This window comes from Mus caroli, chromosome 7 (genome assembly GCF_900094665.2).
Source record: "Mus caroli chromosome 7, CAROLI_EIJ_v1.1, whole genome shotgun sequence".
Lineage (NCBI taxonomy): Eukaryota > Metazoa > Chordata > Mammalia > Rodentia > Muridae > Mus > Mus caroli.
The window spans coordinates 100,237,389-100,260,063 of record NC_034576.1 but is presented as its reverse complement, the minus strand read 5'-3'; the positions used below and the strand labels follow the sequence as shown (position 1 = coordinate 100,260,063).

General features: G+C 43.9%; 2 protein-coding genes and 1 pseudogene across 5 annotated transcripts in view; 2 read left to right on the top strand and 1 right to left on the bottom strand.

Annotated features, from left to right (window-relative positions):
- The window catches only part of Rsf1 (remodeling and spacing factor 1), a 105,334-nt gene extending 92,234 nt beyond the window's left edge, over positions 1-13,100 (bottom strand). The window contains exon 1 of the mRNA XM_021166138.2: positions 12,603-13,100. Coding sequence (XP_021021797.1) covers positions 12,603-12,807 — 205 coding nt within the window. The 5' untranslated portion in view covers positions 12,808-13,100. The remainder of the gene's footprint in view (positions 1-12,602) is intronic.
- On the top strand, positions 1,177-1,902 carry LOC110297389 (annotated as a pseudogene).
- A 125-nt stretch (positions 13,101-13,225) lies between the features above and the next one.
- Aamdc (adipogenesis associated Mth938 domain containing) overlaps positions 13,226-22,675 on the top strand; it is a 29,286-nt gene continuing 19,836 nt past the window's right edge. For 2 of the 4 annotated variants that reach the window (XM_029480109.1, XM_021167854.2), the window contains exons 1-2: positions 13,226-13,357; positions 17,324-17,427. In XM_029480109.1, coding sequence (XP_029335969.1) covers positions 17,362-17,427 — 66 coding nt within the window. In that variant the 5' untranslated portion in view covers positions 13,226-13,357; positions 17,324-17,361. The remainder of the gene's footprint in view (positions 13,358-17,323; positions 17,428-22,675) is intronic. The other 2 variants (XM_029480110.1, XM_021167853.2) reach the window with 1 other exon arrangement.

Sequence of the window (22,675 nt, the reverse complement as noted above, 5' to 3'; positions counted from 1 at the left end):
CCTGGAACTCACTTTGTAGACCAGGCTGGCCTCGAACTCAGAAATCCGCCTGCCTCTGCCTCCCAAGTGCTGGGATTAAAGGCGTGCGCCACCACACCCAGCAGGTTTCACTTTCTTTAAGAACCATAAAATGAACTGTTTTTGTTTTCATTTTTTCTCAAGATGGTGTCTGGCTGGCCTATAGACCAGGCTGGGACTTGAAGCAATTCTCCTAACTCTGCCTCCCAAGTGCTGAGATATATATCAGGCCTGCACCACCATGCATACCTGTTAAACAAACTTCTGCTTGGCATCAGGACAAAATCGCCAACAAGTTCTGAAATGGGATCCTCATATTGACAAAATCAAAATATCAAACGAAGCCCATCCTACATAACTGCTTTTCTTCTTCTACACAGCAGTTTTAGGTTTCATTCTCTATGTCCCATCTGAGGGAACAACAACAGAAACCTCACCAAGACACAGAACCCAGGCTGCCAGACCAGCTCTTCAATCTCGGATAAGACCTAGAGGCCATGTTAATAGCAAGGCCACACAGCTCCAGCTTACTGCCAATTACTGGGCCACTTGGTATTGCATTATGACAACTATGCAGAAGAACCCATAGCTACCCCTGAGCAAAGATCTTACCCTGCTAACAGAAAAGCTTTAGGCCCTTCCAACAGGAGTGATGAAAATAACTGAGTATAAAATTAAACCAACATTAAGCAAGCTGTGTTTGCAGAGGGGCCTTCTGCAGGAGACTTAGCACAGCTCTGTAGCCAAAGGCTTTCTCTTATGCTCCCCTTAGCAGTTCTTGATGAAAGAGAGTCCTTCGTTCCAAATTGTTTCCTGATTGTTCATCATGGAAAATGGGTGCATACCACTTCCTCAGGGTGGACTTTTGCAGGAAGGAAAGTCCAGGAAGGGATGCTTATTGGCTAAACCCTCAGGGCCTCTAGATACCTCCTTAGCATGGAGAACTTTGTTCTGATCTACATGACCTTAGGTCACATTCCGATGTAGCGCGTGTGGTCACGTGATGGGGGTCTGAAGGAAGCAGGTGACGCTCCTACTATCCTCTCTGGCTCCAGGGCTTCCAATCTGCTCAACCTTACGAAGTTTCCTAGCATAGTCCACCAGGCCACAACTCTCAAGGCAGTCAATTCGCCCGCCTGGCTGTCCATCCTCACAGTCATGGAGAGAGCCAGTCTGATCCAGAAGGCCAACTTGGCCGAACAGGCCGAACGCTATGAGGACATGGCAGCTTTCATGAAGAGCTCCGTGGAAAAGGATGAGGAGCTCTCCAGTGAGGAGCGGAACCTGCTCTCCATGGCCTACAAGAACGTGGTGGGCGGCCAAAGAGTGGCCTGGAGGGTCCTGTCCAGCATCGAGCAGAAGAGCAACGAGGAGGGGTCAGAAGAGAAGGGCCCTTTGGTGAAAGAATACTGGGAGAAGGTAGAGACCGAGCTCAGAGGTGTGTGCGACACTGTGCTCGGCCTGATGGACTCACACCTCATCAAAAGGGCTAGGGATGCAGAAAGCCGCTCTTCTACCCGAAGATAAAAGGTGACTACTGCTGCTACCTAGCCTCGGTGGCCACTGGTGATGACAAGAAGCGCATCATCGATTCTGCCCAGTCAGCCTACCAGGAGGCCATGGACATCATCAAGAAAGTCATGCTGCCCACAAACCCCATCTACCTGGGCCTGGCCCTGAAGACTTTTCTGTCTTTCACTCTGATATAGCCAACAGCCCAAGACCACCTTCGACGAGGCCTTGGCTGACCTGCACAACCACAGTGAGAACTCCTACAAGGACAGCACCCTGATCATGCAGCTCCTGAGAGACAACCTGACGCTGTGGACAGCCGACAGTGCTGGGGAAGAGGGTGGTAAGGCTCCTCTGGAGCCTCAGAGCTGAATCTGCCTACTACGGCCCTGGCCTTGCCCTCCAGTTCCCAGCCTGCAGAGAGGACTAAAACGGAGTGGGACTCTGCCCTTCCCAAACCCTGAATGTTCAGCCACACCTTGGAAGGCTCCTTCGAAGTGGGTGCAGCCAAGCTGAGGCCACCAGGGCGGGGGATCTCACTCTTCATGTAGCTGTCTGGTGGGTGTTCCCAACCCATCCCACCTCCCCCCACCCCACCCCCTGCTCTCTGCACCCCCCCTTCCTCCCTCTGGCACCTGTTGCTTCTGGATCCTAGTAATCCAGGAGGCTCCCCATCCCTGCGGCTGAGAACTGGACTGTGGCAAGGGCTGTGTGCGTGTGTGTGTGTGTGTGTGTGTGTGTGTGTGTGTGTGTGTGAATGAGAGGGAACACATGTTTGCTGGGTGTGACCATGCTACCACTCAATAAAGTTGCTCTGTGACAAAAAAAAGTAAAATAAAATAAAATAAATAAAATAAAGGAGAGGTGTCATTGGAATGACTGTCTCTTATGTTATTTGTAGTGAAAATTTTGGGTTGGGTGGGGTGTGAGCATCAAAAGAAAACACCACGTAAGTCAGAGAGGGAATGAGGGGTGGCGGCTAGGAAAACAAAGGGTTATTGAACCAATCTATTGTTTAATTGATTGAAATTGAGAGTGAGTTTGTACAGTTTGTGTTAATATCAGTTTTAAACAACATTTGATTTATCTGCATAGACACCATGTAAGTTTCCCCAAGTTCAGTAGCCATTAGGCTCTGGCAAGAGAGTTTATCTGTCACTGGAAGGTCCCAAGGCTGTCAGCATCTGCTTGTAGGAGAAGTCTTTAGTCAGATGATGTGTCTGGACAAAGGCAGCTTTACTGCCCCAGGCAGATCCAAGGAGATGGTGGGTCAGTCTCCATCTGGCCTGTGGCAGCAGCGCTATCTTTCTCCCTCTTGTAGAGATAAAACTGTAGAGTAATCCCAACAGGGGAGCAGAACAGCAGCAGGGAATGTCTGCACAAGGGTGGATAATGTAAATATTAACCCTGTAACAGTTTGCTTGGATGCTGTTGTTATGGTCCTAGAAAAAAGGCAAGGATATTTGAGGAATTTAGCCCTGGGAGGCATCCTGTAAGTGGGGAGATACCTGTATTTTTTATTAAGGATAGAGGGAAGAGTTGAGAACTTATCAGCTTTGGATGGCTGAAAAAGAAAATACCAAGTTAATTATGTATCTGGGATAGGCAGTAACTGCTTGTCTGTAAAAGGAAACTGGTTGTTAACTAAAGATTAAATAATGGTTATTAATATAGTTGGTTTGACCTGTTTGAGTAGATTAAATATGATTTTTGAAGTTTAAAAGAAATTTTAGGACAATTTTAGGTTAGATGAACATTGTTTCATGTGCTCCTGTTAGGGATAAAAATAAACATTTAAATAATGAAGTATGAAAATGTTGGGTTAAAAGGCATGAAGGTGTTCCTGCTAGGGAAAAGAACAAGCATTTAGACAAAGGAGCATGAAAATTTGGGGGTTAAGGGTTTTAGGTATACTTTTTCCAGTTCTCAGCAGCAAGATCTTATCTACTGCCTTTGCTTGGTGGGCTCTCTTCACCTAGGTGGAGGGGAAGGGGCCTGCTCTGCCAGGACAGAGCTGTGTGTTTCCTTGGCTGGTACTGGTAGAAGGCAGGAGGTAGGTTGTTTTTTGTACACCCTAGAAGTAGAGAGGAAAGAGAAGCACAGGGACCTGATGACACTGTCTGTATCAGCACGGAGGGAGGGAGGGAGCCGGGAGCAGAATTTTTGTTACTGGTCCGTCCATTGGACTGTCTAGATTTGGACGGGGGCCAGTGTAGTAGCTCTGCCTGAAAACAAAAGTTTTCATCCTTCAGAGGAGGGATGTGCCACCATAGAAGGAGGAGGAAGAAGCAGCATAAGCCATGGAGGAACTTCTCCTGCCTTCGGGAACTTGTAAGCAGTTCAGCATGAGTAAAGAGGAACAAAGATAACCAATAGCACGAAGGAGTTTACAGGAGGAGAATGGGCCACGAAAGCACTGATAACAAACAACAAAGCACAACCAGCACTGTCTGGGTTTGGTCCTTGGTTTCTGATCTTGGTAGCTTGAATAGATAGATGATAGTAGCATGCACTGCAACGGGAAACTTGTTTTGACAAAGTTAAAGTGCAACTCAAGTTCCCTTTTGGAATGCCTCTTCAGGAAACTACTGTTCGTAAGCTACAGTACACAAAGTATACATAGTACATAAAGTATACAAAGAAATATACTATTATTATAAATAAACTGCAAAAAAATATAAGAAATAGCAGATGGAATAATTGCATTCTACTTTTGGGAAAATGACAAAGAATAAGTGAGAACTAAAGCAGGGGAAAGGCCTGGGGTCTAGAATGAGGGCAGACTCAACCCTCACTCTGAATCCCTGCTTTCTCCTTCCAACTGGTCCAGGCAAGTTCCCATTCAGCCGAGGCTGAACTCAAACTTGCTACGCACCAAGGCTGGCCCTGACCCCTGCCTCTGCCTCTGCCTCCTCAGTGTGTGTCATCACACCTTGGCTTCTGACAGTTTTCTTAAACACAGTATATGACCCACGTACTTGAATTTTATAATTCGAGTAAACTACTTCTGCCTCTACTGGAGGCATGTGCCGAGTGCTTCCCCATCCTTCTCTTTCTCACCATGAGTTTAGTGCTGACTCTATGTGGTACCCGTCACACTCTGTGATCTTACATAGAGAAGGTCCCCCGACTTAGGACAAATGCATTCCTAAGCAGTTTTTACTTTTTGTTAATTTGCCTGGCATATGGTTTGGATATAAAGTGCCACCTTCAAAGACAGCTATGTATTAAAGGTTGCTCCTCAGCTGGTGATACTACCGAGAGATGCGTGGGTCATCACTAACTTCACTAATGGATTAACTCATCAATGAATTCAGAGCTGAATGGACGATTAGGAACTGGGGCATAGCTGAAAGTAGGCCACTTGGGGTATGCCTTTGAAGAGTTTTTCTTGTTGGATCTGTGCTACAGATCTCGATCCCTCCCTCTTTTCTTCCTTTCCATCTCCTTCCCTTTCCTTGTTTCTAGCTGCCAGGAAATGTGCAGCTTTATTTACTACACCCTCTTTCATACCTCTTCCATATTGTCCTCTGATCTTACCACCAAAACCTTACAAACCATGAGCCAACATCATCTTTCTACCTCTCAAGTTGTTGTTGTTTATTTAATTTATTTATTTTATGTATGTGAGTACACTGTAGCTGTACAGATGGTTACGAGTCTTCATGTGGTTGTTGGGAATTAAAATTTTAAGACCTCTACTTGCTCTGGTCAACCCCACCACTCCAGTCAACCCCACTCGCTCTGGTCAGCCCCACTCGCTCCAGCCCAAAGATTTATTATTATACGTAAGTACACTGTAGCTGTCTTCAAACAGCTACCAGAAGAGGGCATCAGATCTTATCACAGATGGTTGTGAGCCACCATGTGGCTGCTGGGATTTGAACTCAGGACCTTCAGAAGAGCAGTCAGTTCTCTCACCCGCTGAGCCATCTCACCAGCCCCAAGAAATAACTTCTTAAATGAAGTTATTTTCTCAAGCAGTATTTGATATTATACAAGTTCTAACATGAATGGAAAATAGCATCCTGGTGAACTCTGCTATGGCATCTATATTATAGTAAAATCAGAGATGAAAAATAACATATTGAGACCATATTCATCAAGCAGAGAGTAAAAGTCTACTTTTAAATCTAGCAACACATATGAAGTTCCCTTCTTTAAGACACAGCTCGGGTTAAGCTTAATTACTACTATTCTTCCACAACCCATGTGGTCATCTACCTCACCAAAAGCCTGTGAGAGACCATTTTAGCTTATAACCTGTAGTCTAGAATGCATATACTATTACTCCATTTAATAAAATCCCAGGGGGAAAAATGTCCTTGAAGGGTAACATACAAGCTCACTTCAGTTTCTTACTAAACTAGAAAATCTTTAAAAATAGACCCATTTCTAACATTTTTGTTTTCTTTTAAACCCTTACAATAATTGCTAGACTGACCATGCAGCAGATGGCCAGTATACATGTGAAATTAATGAAGTGAGTAAGCAGTGTGGCTTTTCTTCCTGGAGTGTGTGCTCACATGCAGACCTAAATGTGTTAGCCAGAGATCAACTTCAGGTATCCTCCTCTACAGCCCTCCACTAGATTTGTTGACAAGGTCTCTCACTGAACCAGGACCTCACTGGGCTGGCTGTCCAACACATCCCAGGGGCACACCTAACTTCATTCTTCACCCCTTTACCTCCCTAACAGCATAAGAGCTATAGGTAGGTACACACCACCATTCCTGGCTTTTATGTGGGTACTCAGGATATACACTAAGGTTCTCATACAGTGAGCCAACCCCTAAGGACCTTTTTTTAAATCTTATTTTGTTAATGTGTATGAGTTTTTTGCCTACATATATGCCTGGTGCCTGCAAAGACCAGGAGGTATCAGATCCCCTGGAACTGTAGTTACAGATGATGTGGGTGCCAGGACTGAGCCTGGGTCCTCTGGAAGAGCAGCAAGTGCCCTTAATTGCTGACTCACCTGGCCAGTCCCTAAAGATGTTTAACAGCAAATTCCACAGTAAATCTCTAAATAAGAAGATTAAAAGAGACTAAAGTCTAGAAGACTAAAAAAGCAGGCCATTTTGCATTAAGAGTCTCACATTAACCAAACCTTTTTCTGTTCCAACTAACTCCTGCCCTAGACAATGCTAATAGTTCTCCTTTCTACCTTTATAACTGTTGGCTTCTCCTCAATTCTGTGATATACCAGAAATATACTGCATAGTGTCAGAAACAAGAGAGACCCTGTAGAACTCAAAGAGAAATAAAGAATCTTATTTCTTCAAAATCAGAAGTGCCAAAACCGGAAGTTTTTAACCAAGCTAGGCTCTAGCTTCAGAAAGGACCCTGACCAATAACCGGCCATTATTAACCCATGTGTCACTTTAAGATCAGCTTAAATTAAGAGATTGTATTACTTGTTTCAATGGCCATCTTTTTACTTCATCAAGTTCATGGGAAAAGGTACTATCATTTACCTAAGCACGAGGAAGAGAGGACATAAAGTCAGAACCGTGGCTCCGCCTAAATATAAAAGCCATATGCACCCTTTTATACCTGACATCCTGACTGGAGAGAGTTACTAAGTACAACAACTGACGAGTACGACGGCATTCCTAGGACTCTGGACTTTTCAACAGGAGGATCCCAAGTTCAGAACATGGGATCGGGCTATGTACGGAGCTTCAGGTATCCTGGGGAGGTGGTTCAGTGGCAGAGCACTAAACTACGACACAGACAGCCTACTCGCTCTGGCTTCTTAGAGCCCCAGGACTAAAAGAATACAACAAATTGCACTCGGGAGGCAGAGGCAGATGGATTTCTGAGTTCGAAGCCAGCCTGGTCTACAAAGTGAGTTCCAGGTCAGCCAGGGCTATACAGAGAAACCCTGTCTTGAAAAACCAAAAAAAAAAAAAAAAAAGAATACAACAAATTTTTAAAAATAAATAAACAAAAACAAACAAACAAACAAAAAACATGCATACATTACCAGAACTAAGACAGGAGAATCACAAGTTCAACACTGCCCTAGGCTATAGAGTTCCAAACTAGTCTGAGATACACAGAAAGCCTGAGGCTAATCTGAGCTACACAGTAAGTCCATCTCAAAAAAAAAAAAAAAATCAAATTATTTAATACTATGCAAAAACACCTTGCTACACTGTAACAGTACTTACATACATTTCAGTATCATTATTAAGTATGTCACTTCTCAAACCACACCTGAACTAAGTTGATCACTAAAAGTATTTCTCTTTGGGGATGGTGGTGGCACAACCCTTTAATCCCAGCACTCAAAAGGCAATGATCTCTGAGTTGGAAACCAGCTTGATCTATGTTTATGTGAGTTCCAAGCCAACCAGGGCTACACAGTAAGGCCTTGTCTCAAAAACAAAACAATATAGGAGGTGGGGAGAGCAGAATTGGCCCAAAGCTCTAGTAGGCTACACAGTGTCATAAACACCACAGACCCTGCTTCAACAAAGTAGAATTCAAAAGGCCAGAATTAGCTCTTAAAAGTTATTCTTAGACTTCCAAACCATGATATGCATGTGCATATCATGATATGCATGTTCACACACACACACACACACACACACACAGAAAAAGATGTGACACTTAGCAATCTGACAAAAATCAATGTCCACCCTTATTTTTATCTATATCCCACAGTCACCTACTTCCTGTTAGGAAGAAGTATGTCGGTTCCATAGTAAATATAGACCTGGGTAGTGGAGAGCAGAGCGTGCAATGCCTTCATCTAGAATGCCCGTTTCTTATTCTAGCATCAACTATGAATCCATCCATGGGTGATAATTTAGGAAGACTTTTCAAACTACACTCTGAATAACACCAATGGTCAGGTGTATTATGCCTTTGTCTTAATTTCTTTTCCTTGTAATATGAACAATGCAGTTGTTCATTCTTCCTTGTCCCAAAACTTAATAGTCTCTAAAGCAGCAATTCCCAAGCATTTTAGATTCCTGATACCCACAGTGTCTCTGTAATTTTCTTAGGGCATCCCTAAACCAAAAAAATAACATCAGTTCCACTTATTAGGTACTTGGAAACCATTTGAAAAGTAAATCTAGAGGCTGGAGAAATGGCTCAGTGGTTCAGATCCTTGCTCTTGCAGAGGATCTAGGATTGATTCCCAGCATCCACATGGTGGCTCCCATCTGTAACTCTAGTTCCAGGAAATTTGATGCCTTCTCCTGACTCCAAGGCCCCCCCCCACACACACACACACACACACATGAATACAAGTGAAAACAAGCAGGCCAAACACTCAGACACATACAATTAATCATTTTTTTAAACTAAATGGAATTTTTAATGGCTTTATTTTATATTTAAACAACCAGAAGTACCTCCTGAGTATTACTATGAGGCACACAACAACTTATCAAGTTTTGGAATTAGAATGGACACTGGTTCTATTTTCTGTTCCACGAGGCCTTTCTTGACTAAGGAACAAGGCACTCAAAACTGAAGCTACAATAGCAAATTAAAGCTTGCAAGCAACTTTTTTGGAAAAAGATCATAAAGTATTTAAACAAGGACAAATCAGTAAACTAGTTTCTACCTAAGAAGGCTATGGTATTGCTAAATCTACCTCAATAAATACTGTATTCACGTACTTAGCCCCTTTCCATTCCCCCAGTTGGCACAGCAGAGGGCTGAAAAAGACAAAAGTGTATTCTAAGGGCCGCTCACATTAGGAAAAAACAAAACTTGCATGAAGTAATTTTTTTGTTTTTGTTTACTTGTTTGCTTTTCAAGATAGGGTTTCTCTGTGTAGTCCTGGCTGGCCTTGAACTCAGAAATCCTCCTGCCTCTGCCTCCCAAGTGCTGGGATCAAAAGTGTGCACCACCACTACCCAGCAGTTTTGTTTTGTTTTTTTAATTTAGCATGTGTGCACACGTGCACACTCTTTCTACACACATGCCAAAAAGCTCTAGGAGAGGTTAGAGGACAGCTTGCAAGTGGTTCTTTCTTTCCACCTATGTAGGTTCAGAGAGTCAAACTCAGATCCTTAGGCCTGGCAACAAGTACCTTAACCCACTAAGCTATCCTGCCAGCAAAATTAAAACTTTCTTTTTTGTTTTGTTTTGGTTTTTGCTTGTTGGTTTTTTTGAGATGGGGTTTCTCTGTATAGTTCTAGCTGTCCTGGAACTCACTCTGTAGCCCAGGCTTGCCTGGGTCTCAGAGATCTGCTAAAATTAAAGGCAAGTGCCACTATGCTCAGATTAATTAAAACTTTTTAAATGGCACAGAGCTGTTTCTTAATAAAACTTATACAAAGTAGAACTCACTGATTATGATTGACATCCCCATGCCTTCCCAACCTAACAAAACTTTAAACCTAGTTACAATTAATACATGTAAAAGATACTATGCATTTTTAACCAAAAAAAAGGCTTTAATTTGTAGTACCAGAATATCTGTAAGTACCTTGTTTATAAAAAAAAAAAAAATTGTAACATTTCACTTGGCTCTTAGCTACTATCTTTGTCTGCTGAAGAAAATGAGAGACATATAAATGAGACACACTGTTCTATAACCCACATATTACATTGCTCAACACAAGCCCTGAAACACATTGTTCTATAACCCACATATTACACTGTTCAACACAAACCCTGGTCTTTCAACTCTTTCTAGCTTTCTTTCTCCAAAAGGTTGAGTCAATCTTAGCTGAACTACTGTAAGATATGCCATAATCCAAGGCCTGAACATCTTTTTCCTTCACAGTAAAACTTTCACCTTCAGAGAGACTTTTCATTTGCCACGTGTCTTGAACTGTGTGACATTAATTAACAATTATTCTTAGATTCCGCACGACAGAATCTATTATTATCAGTCCTCTTAGCAACCATATCGATGGTAATACTGTGCCTGAGGTAAATGGTCTCTCTCAGCCCAACTTCTTTCCCATTTTTTCCTTAGCTAATGGCCCAAAGTTCAATGCTAGAAATATCAAACCTATCCTAATAACTTTTCTCTTTCAATACTAATGCCAAGTAAACACAATGATTAAAAATTAAGGGAATGAAAGCTTATCCAATATTCAAAATGAAATGGCACACCAAAAAAAATCTATGTCTGCCTCTTATCTTGGTCCAAATTCTAAAAACATTTCCCCTCAAGTTCTCACATTTTCTGACGAATAAATTACTATTATTTTTAAAGTATCCTAAAATTAAGTGAGGGTACTACTACACTTCACAGTGACTACTTTCTTCAAAAAGAATGTGAATATATTTTGATAATGAAATTAATACACTAGAAGCTTAATGTTTAAAGAAAGTCTGCAAAAAATCTTAACCTAAAGTAATTTAACTGATTTCATAGTTTAAAAAAACTAGACTTTTATAGCCAGATACAGTCTAAGAACTGTGAACCAGTAAAGAGATGCAGAGCTTGGTGTGGTGACAAATGCCTTTAATCCTAGCACGAGGCAGGCGGAGGCAGGAGGATTCCTAAGAGTTCCAAGCCAGCATGGTATACAGAATTCCAGGCCAGTCTCAAAAGTGAAAGGGGAAAGACAGTATACGACCACTGTGCCAATAACTGCTGTAGGATTAATACTTAATAACACTGTATATCACACATTTTCTCTACAGGTAATACTTTGAATAAGTTCACAGTTGGGTCTTTCCTTAGCTATGTAAATACATCATATGGGAAACGTAATTTCTATAGAGAACAAAAAATCAACTCCGCTTTCTTAGAAAGGTCACAGCTATCATGCCTTGTACAATACCAAGTCCACCCTGGTCATCTACGCACAGATCACAAGAAAATGATGAAAAGAAGACCTATTGGGAAACGTTTCTTCTTTTGCCAAGGGCTGTCGCTAAACAAAGGCAATGTTCAGAGTACACAAATTAGGCTTCTCGTAGGGAAATAAAGTACCAGAAAAGGAGTGGAATGGATCGGAACTAATAGGGGAGAGGGTTAACGCTCAGCGTGTAAAGACTGCAAGCAGCAAACACAGCGCTGAGATGCTCCGGCAAAAGAACCACGACCAGCAGCAGTAGCAGCAGCAGGAAGTTTCAATGGGGCCGGGCAGAGCATGCGCCCTGCACCCGCGCGGTGGCCTTATGTGGAAGGAGCACCACTTGCGAACACCAATAATAGACCAGCGGCACCAGAGAGAAACATGAGCAACAAGCACCTTCTTCAACTGTTTCCCCAGCCATCCGAGCCCCTCCTCCAGCCTACAGACTAACCACCCCACCCCAGCCAGCAAATGGAAGAGTGACTTCTTCTTCCCTTAAGCCCTGTAGCCGAGATAGGGGGAAGGGATAGAGAAAAGTGGAGAGATGCTTTTCTATTATTTTGGGGGAGGTGGTGAGGAGAAAAACTATGGAGGAGGAGATATTAACCCTCTCCTACCCAGAGCGGAGAAGCTGGGCCGAGTTCATTTCCCCTTCCTACGCGAGAACAGGGGGGAAGCCCCCTCCCTGGTCATAGACTCAGATCTCCCAAGGAGGAAGGAGTTTGGGGGGCTAGACCAGCCCTCCAGGGGACGGGAAAAGGCAAGAGCCGACTCTCTCGGGGGAGTTCCCACCACCGGGAGAGCGGAGTGTCCGCGGGCCCCCGCCCACTCAGGTGGAGTGAGCAGAGGGGGCGCTGGGGGGAAGATGGGCCCAGCCTCCCGGGAGACGGTGGGGCGGATTGGTGGGAGGAGGGGAAGAGAAAAGCGCAAAGCTGGCCGGAACCTGCGCTCGCTCCCCTTCCCCCGCCACCTAAAGGGATAAGAACTGGAGGCAACGCCGGCGCGGGGGACCCGGCCCCAGAGCGTCAGGCCGGCACAATACCCCCTCCAGGGCCCTAGCCCACACCCGGCCCGCGACGCCCCCCACCTCCGTCCCCGCGGGGCACGGTGGCCCTAGGGGGCCTCCGCCCCGCCTCCCCAGCAGCCAGGAACCCCCGGGCTACGAGGAGTAGGGACTCCGCGGAGCCCAATCCCTGGCGAGGGACGGCCGCAGAGCCCCAGGGTATCTATGGAGAGCTAAAGCGCGCCAGGGCCGCTTCCCGCCGGGCGTTCGGGCCGATCGCTTACCTTCTCCGTTGCCGATGTCTGGCGGCGGCGCCTGCAGCACCCGCTCCAGCTCTGGGAACGGCAACTCCGGCAGGTCCAGCAGCGGCCCGTAGCGTTCCAAGAAGGAGCAGACTACGGCGAAGTTGGGGCACGAACCCGGGCAGCCCGGAGGAGCCATCGCCGCTGCTGCTGCCGCTGCCGCCGCCGCCGCCGCCGCCGTCGCCATTTTGAACTGGAGGATGGAGGAGGAGGGGATGGGGGGGCGGGAGGAGTTGGGGGGACCGAGGGATGGCAGGGTAGCCTTACGGACGACAGGAGGCGCTCTCGAGTGGACGCCCCTGCGGCGGCGAGCGTCTCGCGCCAGGCGCCGCGATCCCACAATACCACGCCGGCCCGGAGCAGTCGAGAACTGAGTTAGATCGGGGACAGAGAGGCACTCCGGGCCCTTCACTTTCCACCCTCTTCCCGTCCCCTTCCCTCTACGACTTCTCGGCTCCGACTTCTCCCCTCCCACTTCGGGATCGCTACTGCCTCGTGTGACAGGGGGAATGAAAACAAGGGAAGCGGGGCGGAGAGGGGGGCGGAGAGGCTGGGGGCGGGACCTTCTAAGAACGATAGCCAATGGGGAAAGGGGGCGGGGCTTCGGGTGTGGGCTGGCTGAAGGCGAATTCCAGGCCTGGTGGCTGAACCGCCGTGGCTCAGAGTCCCTCGGCTAGCTGCAGGGAGAGGTGAAGCACGGATCCGACTGGAGGATCAGCCGCGAACAGAAGCGCTGCGTGAGTTTTCTGCGGGATCTGGGAACGGAGACGACCAAGAGAGAGACAGAGAGGGAGTTGAAGAGAGACACCAAGATGCAGCAAAAGAGAATGGCAGGGAGGAGAGAGGTTAGGAGAAGGAGGTGCGGTTGTGGCTTGGCGCGGGACCCTGAAGAGAAGTCTCAGAAAGTTTGCTGAGGGGTGTTGCCCTCTACTGAGTGTTGTGTGACCAAACTTTTCCTGGGGGGACGGTAAACACATCTCACCCCAGACAGAGCTCCCACCGACAGACCAAAGTACAGATAACACCAAAGTCCAACTTGGCGAACCAATGCGTTTTATTTTTACAGGCGTATGGATAAGGGGTTACTTATAGGAGCAGGAATGACTCAGAGACAGCTGCGACCCCAGGACCCACCCCAGCATGGGTGACAAATTATAAAAACGGAGCCTCGAGCACACTGCACAGCCTGCAGGCAGGTCACTGCGTTGGCATGTCCTTTCCAAGTGACTCTGGTCTGAACCTCTTCCAGGCAGCTCAGCTGGCTTCTGCTCCTCCCAGGCAGCTGGTCCCATCTTAGAGTCGTCTTTGCAGTGCAGCTTGTCTGAGAGGCTTTTTTTTTTTTTTTTTTTTTTTTTTTTTTTTTTTTTTTGCAGCTCAACTTCCTTTAGTTTGAGAGAGCGGATCACCTTTTATTGTTTGCTCTGACAGAGAGAGACCAAATGAATCTGGTTAGTTTCAGGGACTTCCTGAAGCTGTTTTGAGTTGTTTTACTGTCCTGTTTAAAGAGCTTCCTTGCCAGATGGAAACTGTTTCACAACACTGAAGAATTTCAGAGTCCCAGAGCTCTGCCGGTGGACCAGGGCCTAAGGTACTCTGTGAATCACTAATGAGGAATTGCCTCTGCTGGGTGACCAAATCTGAGGAACCACTCTCTACTCGGGAACTAAGATGCTAAGAGGACTCTGGGCTCAGCTCAGGCTCTAAGTTGGCCAAGGTCTAGAGGGTGAGCTAGGATTCTACTGTTAGCGAGAACTGATTCTAGTTCGCTGCACAGCAGTAAGCTTGTTAGGAAGCCGAGTTCTACTCCATTCAAGAGTTGGATGTAGCATTCTCTCAGAAAGAATCCCAGAGTGGGGAAAATCATCAACAATGTGAAATAGAACCTGCCGCTTAGGAAGCAGTATACTGTATGCCTGGGAGCAGGAAGGAAGTTTGAATTGAACCAGACTTGAGTCCTATCCCTAATTACTTTATAACCTTCCGAAGTTTCTTTGTTACTTTGAACTTTAGTAAAGTGAGATAATAATATCTACAGCATGGATGTTCACAGTAAAGTGGTTTGTATAATTTTCTGTCACATTGTATGTACTTTGAAATAGTCCTTCTTGTCCTGGCAGGTGGCAGAGTCAGGAAGAACTCTGAGTTCAGGCTATAGAGTAAGACTGTTTCAAAGAATCAAATCTTTCTTATAAAAAATTATAATTTAGATTGAATCCAGCTATATTTAGCCTACAGTTTATTACATTATGCCAAAATTTAAGAATGTATTTAAAACTTACATAATACCTACTTCCTAAAACTAAAGCAACACATATTATAAATCAGATTAAATAGGAAAATGTGTGACTAAAGAAAGATTTTTTTAATAGGCAAATAATTATGCCAGGAACATGGACATTGGCTTCCCAGATAAACATTAAAGTATGTTATGTGTTTCCAGGTAAAAAGAGGGAAAACCATAATTGTCTATATCATTTTCATTAGCAAAGAAACTCATTTTTTTTTTAGATTTTTTTATTTATTATATGTAAATACACTGTAGCTGTCTTCAGACACACTAGAAGAAGGAGTCAGATCTCATTACAGATGGTTGTGAGCCAACATGTGGTTGCTGGGATTTGAACTCTGGACCTTTGGAAGAGCAGTCGGGTGCTCTTACCCACTGAGCCATCTCTCCAGCCCAGAAACTCATTTTTTAAGAGGAAAGAAATTCTCTGAAAGTTATTACTTAGAATTATGATTCTTTTAAGATATTATCTGTGTGTGTGCGCAGACATTTGCGATATTTGCCTGCATGTCAGAAGACAACTTTGTCACTTCTGTTCTACCTTTAATGTGTGCTCCAGGGAATGAACTCGAGTGGCCAGGCTTCCTCTGTGAGCACCTTTTATTTACTGACTATTTTACTGGTCTTTAAAATAAATTTTGTTTTCAGATTTATTTTTTCTTAATTAATGTACGTGTGTGTGCTTACCTAAGTTTATTATGTGTACTGCATGTATACAGGTGCTGTTGGAGGCGAGAAAGCATCGATCCCCTAGAATTGGAGTTATAGGTGTGGGTACTGAGAACTGAACGCTGAGTCATCTACAAAAGCAATGAGCAGTAACTGCAGAGCCATCTCTCTAGGTCCAAAAATAATGAGTCCTTTTATTTTATTATTTTCACACAGGGTCCCATGTTTTCCATTCTGTCCTTCAACTTCCTATGTAGATAAGGATGGCTTTGAACTTGTGGTCCTCCTGCCTAAACCTTCCAAGTGTTTGTATTACTGATGTGTGCAACCATAACCAGTTTGTTTGTTTGTATTTTAAATGATCTTGTGTTTATGTGCACATGGGTATTGCGTAATCCAGAAGAGAGAGCATCAGATCCCCTTGTCAGCCACAGGATTTGGGTGCTAGGAACCATAGGTTCTCTGGAAGAAGAGCAAGTATACTTATTCACTTAGCCATCTATATTCAGCCACTGGAGTATCGAGTCTTAATCTGATCAGCAAACCCTCAAGTCAAAAATGCCATTAATCCCAGCACTAGGGAGTCAGAAGTTGGTATGTCTCTGTGAGTGCAAGGCCAGCCAGGTAATTCTAAGGAAGCCAAGGCTGTGTAAAGAGACCTTTTCTCTCTCTAAGAGAGAGAGGGAGAGAGAGAGAGAAAAAAATATAAACCACAATACGCTTAATAGTACTGAAAATGATTTAAATGGTTCTCTTTATGTTACATATATTTTACTACAATAAGGGTTTGGGTTTTATGTTTGTTTGTTTGTTTGTTTGTTTGTTTAAGTTTCTAAGAAAATATGGTTGTAGTGGGATGTGATGACACAGGCTTTTCATTCTAGGACCAAAAAGCAGAAACAGGCAGTCTCAGGGCTCAAGGCTAGCCAGGGCTACACAGTAAAACTGTCTCAAATAGGAGAGAGACAGTACAGCTGAAGATGGCTTGCAGTTAAGAGAACTCTTTCCAGAGAACCTAAGGTTAGACTTCAGGACCCAGGTTTGGTTCCCAGTTCCTGTATCCAACAGCTCCCAGCTACCTGTAACTCTAGTTTTTAAGCATCTGGTGCCCTCTTCTGGCTTCTAAAGTCATCTGCTCACAGGAAGTGAAGTATACATACACTCAGGCACACTATATACTTGTAAATTAATAAATACATTTGTTAATAAGAGGACATATAGCTGTGGATTATTACTGCAAAGTTTTAATAAGTGGGAAGTTATGTGTTTTAGATATGAAATTGGGAATATCAAACTAAGAATTTTGATAGAAGTCTCAAAATGCAAAGTGTGTAGGTACGGGAGAATCTGGAGAAGGACCAAAGAGAAGGACCGAAGAGAATCTGACCCAGAAGCTGGTGAGATGGTGCGGTGATTAAAGCTTTGATGACCTGACGTGGTAGAAGAAGAAAACTGACTCTTACAAGTTGTTCTCTGGCCTCCACAAGCATGCTGTGACACACAGGCATCCACACACATGACATGGAAAATTTAAAAAAAAAAATAAACCTTTAAAGAAAGAAAGAAAACTATGAGCCAGAATTCATCTCTATCAACTGTTTTGTAAGAAGAAGAAGCCAGGCACACAATATTGTGAATTAAGAATGTCTATGAGGAGAAACTGTGAAGGAGGTGAAGGTTTGGTTACGTGTTATGTAAACCCTATCAGGTTTCTGGCTTGACTTTCAGCTGTTTTGTTTCTTTTCAGGCAAGGTACCATGAGTCCTGGTTTATCTCTAACTGACTATGTATGTGAGGTTCCCTGGACTCCTCCCGGTCCTCCTCCTCACCTCCCAAGTGCTGGGACCACAGGTGTGTTCCACCATGCCCCTCTCTTTTTTTTTCTCTTTTGTGGTTTGTTTGTTTTTGTTTGTTGTTTTTTTTTTTTCTGTCAGTGTTTTAGAAAGTATCTCATTAGACATGACTCAAACTTGCAGTGGCCCTTCAGTTGCCACCTCCCATGTGCTGGGATTAAAGGCGTTACCCACCCCACCTGCTACTTCAGCTTTCCCATGAGGCCGTAAAATAACATCCTAAAAAAGAAAAGGCTGTCATTTTCTCTTACTGTACTTCAATCCACAACCTCTTCCAAAGGGGACTGATAACTAATGCTAGAGTTTCTACTCTTCTAGATTGGATTCAGCATTCCAGACTGGAATGAGAGCAAAGTCCTTAGGCATCTGAAAGTTACATCCACCCAAAAGATGAGAGGTGTTTGACTACAAAGCAATGCTAAGGGCATGCCTTCACAAAGTCCATTGTCAGGAAAAAACACCCCCCACCCCACCCCCCCACAGTACCATTACCATCTCTTGCTTTTGTGCACTAAGACAAGTTGTACATTACAAGAATTTAATGCCAGATCCAATCGCAAGCCAGGCACGGAGGCTCAAGCCTGTGAATCCTGCAGCCCAGACTAGCCTCCAGTCCACTCTGTAGCTGAGGGTGACCTTGAGCTCAGCCCCTGCCTCCACCCCAGAAGTACTGGATTACAGGTGTTTGCCATCAGGCCCTGAGCTCTTTTAAAGATTTATGTTGATTTTCCTGTGCACATATGTATGTCTGCATGGGTGTGTACACACATGGCAGTGCCTACAGAGCTCAGGGGCCACAGATCCCCTTGGAACTAAAGTTAGCAGTTAGAAACCACACAGCATAGGTGCCAGAAACCAAATGGGTCCTCTCAAAAGTAGCATGTACTCAAAACCTCAGAGCCATCTCCCCAGCCCAACACCCACCCTCACTTTTTTGAGATAGCTATCTCTCTAATTATAGCTTGCCTGGAATGTACAGAGCTCTGCCTGCTTCAGCCTCCAGAGTGCTGGGATTAAAGGTGTGTGCCACCATGCTTAGCACCACTATGCCTATTTTCTATGGGGCTGGGGAATCACTCTACCAACAGCCATATCCCAAGCCTTTTACATCTTAATTTTAAACATCTCTATTAGAAACTTAAGCACACAAATCATGTTATGCAGTTTGGTATGCTACATAGGGAAAAAACTGATATTTGGGGAGGAAGACCACAAAATTATACACATACTACTTACATTTTCGTTGCAGGAAGCCTTGCCCAGAGCCTCCCAAGCATACTTCTGCAAGTGCCTCTGCAACAGATTCTAGCAATGGGATATTTAATACAGATACAAAAAGACCTTATCTCAACACAGCATTTCCATTTTTAATGTAATCTATGTTTATGCTGTCTCATTCTTAAATACTTTTAATATACCCCCAGCTGATAGTAGTAGTTTCAAACTGTGACTCGTGATTCATTGGTGTATTTTTACAATCAATTTGGTGCATCAGGATCAAAAATTATACTAAAAATGAAAGAGAACAAAAAAAAAAATAGAAAACATCACAGTCACTTTAGGGGCGTTGATCTCATTTATTTTTTTTCTGCCAATTAAAGAATTAAAAGGCAGGCTAGAGAGATGGCTCGGTGATTAAGAGCACTTGACTGCTCTTCCAGAGGTCCTGAGTTCAATTCTCAGCAACTACTGGTGGCTCACAATCATCAGTAATGGGATCTGATGCCATCTTCTGGTGTGTCTGAAGACACTGACAGCGTACTCACATGTATAAAATAAGTAAATCTTTAAAAAGAAAAAATGGGGGGGCACTCAAGAAGCTGAAAATGTCTTTTTGTGTGGGGGGAGGGAGGCTAAATCCTCTGAAGAGCCTCCTCCCCTACTTTATGGTTCGTCAGTTTGAAGGAAGCTCGTGGAGTTGATTGGCTAGGAACTGAGACACGTCCTGAGCTGAGCCACCTACAGGCTTGTCTCAAGTCTAGAAGAGAAGGAAGAAGCTGCCTTTTTTAAGACAGGTTTTCTCTGTGTAGCCCTGGCTGTCCTGGAACTCACTCTATAGACCAGGCTGGCCTCGAACTCAGAAATCCGCCTGCCTCTGCCTCCCAGGTGCTGGGATCAAAGGCGTGCGCCACCACTGCCTGGCATTCTCTGCCTTTCTTACCTAGCTGTGGCCCTTTCCCTATCTGTCTGCTTACCAAGGAGCCTGTCTAACTTATATTTTCTCAACAAGGTCGCACAAATACTAAGGATAAGTATTATTTTGATGAACCTAACCTGCCTCCTTCTTAGGCTTAAGAGTCATTTGATAGTAAAAACTAAGTAGGCGCATTCCTGTGTCTGATTAAACCTGTTTCTCAAGGATTGGACTATGTCCCACCTCTAACCTCACTACAAATGGTTCAAAGAAAGGGCAACCGAGTCTTAGTTTCAAAAAAGTGTTTCTAACCATCTTGCAATCCTACCTTTGTTTCAAAGGTTACATGACCACCTTGCTAGGACCACCTTACAATCATGTCTTTGTTTCCGGAGGTCATTGTGATGAATTTGTTATGCTTATGTTCTGCGCCAGTAAGGTAGACCCCTTACTTACCCCTGGGCTATGAAAAAGTCAAGTGTATTTCAACATATTAGCAAAACAATCCAAATGTGAAATTAAGAAGAAATTCTATTAGGGGAGGTAGCTTCACCTATAACCTTAGCAACTCAGAAGGCATAAGCAACATAGCCAGATACCATCCCAAAAAGGGAAAAAATCTTTACCATACCATCAAAAACAATAAAATAATAAAAAACTAAGTAAAAATGTAAACAGCCATAAATGATGGCTCTTTATATATCTGTAATCACTTGTGAAGCTAGTCAGGAAGATGAGTTCAGAGCCAACCAAGGTACACAAAAATAACAACAAAAACAAAAAACACAAACAAAAACAAGACTACAGAAAATATAACACTGCAAAGAAATTTACTTTGGTATATGTGGAAACATAATCCATATTTATATAGATGAAAGACATTCTTTTTTCTGATACTAGGATCAAACCCAGAGTCGACATGTTAACTTACTCTACCACTGAGTTGCACCCATGGAAGACTTAATGCTGATGAAATGACAGAACTCTGTATTGAACTGTATTACAGACTCCATTCAGCATGCTGTCCAGAACTTCAGGGTAGAGTCTGCCACAGGATGCTTACTGTGGATTAAACTGCATTCTCCACACTTGCTGTGTTAAAATCCCAACTTCCAATATGAGTATATTTGAAGAGTGCACCTTTAGAAGGTAACTAAGGCCAAGTGAGGTCATGAGTGTAAGCCATAATGTCATAGGGTAGGTGGCTTTATAGGAAGAGGAATAGAGAGAGTTCCCTGTCTCCAGAACTGTGAGAAATAAGTTTTAAATAATATAGAAATTAATATTTTGTTGTAGTAGCCTAAGCTGTCTAATAAATGGCCACTTTATCAATGCAGTAGAAGGGAAAGCCTTTTGTTTTGTTTTGTTTGGTTTGAGACCCCTGCAGAGAGGAGCTATAGAGGTGACTCACCAGACAAGAATGCTTTTAGCTCTTGCAGAAGACCCAAGTTTGGTTCTCAGCACCCACAAGGTACCTCAAAACCATCTGAAAACTCTAGTTCAGTGATTCTCAACCTTCTTAATGCTCAATACATACAGTTCCTCGTGTTGTAGTGATTCCCCAACCATAAAATTCTCTTGTTGCTACTTCAAAATTGTAATTTTTTTCTGCTGTTGTGAGTTGCAATGTAAATATCGGATATGCAGGATATCTAATATGTGACCGACTCCCAAAAGGGTTGTGACCCTCAGGTCACAGTGAACCTTTAGTCCCAAAGGGCCCAGTGCCCTCTGGTGGCCTCTCTGCCTGATCCAAGTGGCACATTTCATCCAGCAAGGCCACACCTTCTTCATCAAGGCCATACCTCCTAAGAGTGCCACTCTCTGAACCTATGGGGCCATTTTATTTCAAACCACCACAAATGTGGTCTACTGTCCAGTTATCCAATGAAATACAGTATAGGGGTTGGTTTGAAGTTGTAGATACGGCTAATACCCACAGTTATTTAACAAATAAATAAATAAGGTTGTCCTTGGTCCTCTGAGTGGGCCTCAGCCAATCAGGTAAAAGTCCTAAAGCAAAACCATCATTTTCTTGACGAAGAAGAAACAGTACTTGATACTACAACCTTTCCTGCCCCAGACATTACAACCAACCAACATTTTCTATCTGTTTTGGATTTGCCAACCCTTACTATTATGTGAGCCACTTCCTTGAAATAAATCTTTTACTATAACAAACTGGAGAGATAGCTCAGTGGTTAAGAGCACCGACTGCTCTTCTGAAGGTCCTGAGTTCAAATCCCAGCAACCACATGGTGGCTCATAACCATCCATAACAAGATCTGACACCCTCTTCTGGAGTGTCTGAAGATAGCTACAGTGTACTTACATATAATAAATAAATAAATCTTTTAAAAATATATATAACAAACCAAGTATTGTGGTGGAGGCAGACACTTGCAATCTCAGCCCTAGAGAAGTGGAGGCAGAAGCAGAGGCACAAGGTTATACTTGGCTACATAGTGACTTTGAAGCCATCCTGAGCTGCAGGAGAGACCCTGACTTTGAAAAAAAAAATCTTGGCTTGTCTTGATGGCACACACCTTTTTAATCCCAACATGCAGGAGGCAAAGGCAGGTGGATCTCTGTGAGTTTGAGGCCAGTCTGGTCTACATGACCCATTCCAGGACAGCAAGGACTACACAGAGAAACCCTGTCTTGAAACAATCAATCATCAATAAAATGAACCTGCTGTGTATGTAATCTCCTGCTTCTGTTTTTTTTTTCCCCTGTAGAATTTCTGACCACTACAAACCACTATTAGCTGTATTTACCATTTGTCTTGGTCTGTATGCTGTTGCTATCATGGAATTCATGGGACTGGGTAATTATAAAGAATTTTATTTGAGGGCTGGTGAGATAACTAAGTGGGCAAGCCTGATGACCTGAGTTCAATCCCCAGAGCCCACATGGTGAAAGACACACAAGTTGTCCTCTGACCTCCACATGTGTGATTAGCAACTGCTCAGTTCCTAGTGAGAACACCAGGATGTCGTATCTATGGTGGAAACGCAGCACTGGAATCTAGCGTGTGCCAAAAGGGAAGAGAAGCAGCTGACCTACTTCATAGTAACCGACACTCATGAAAACTTACCAATCTCGTGACAAA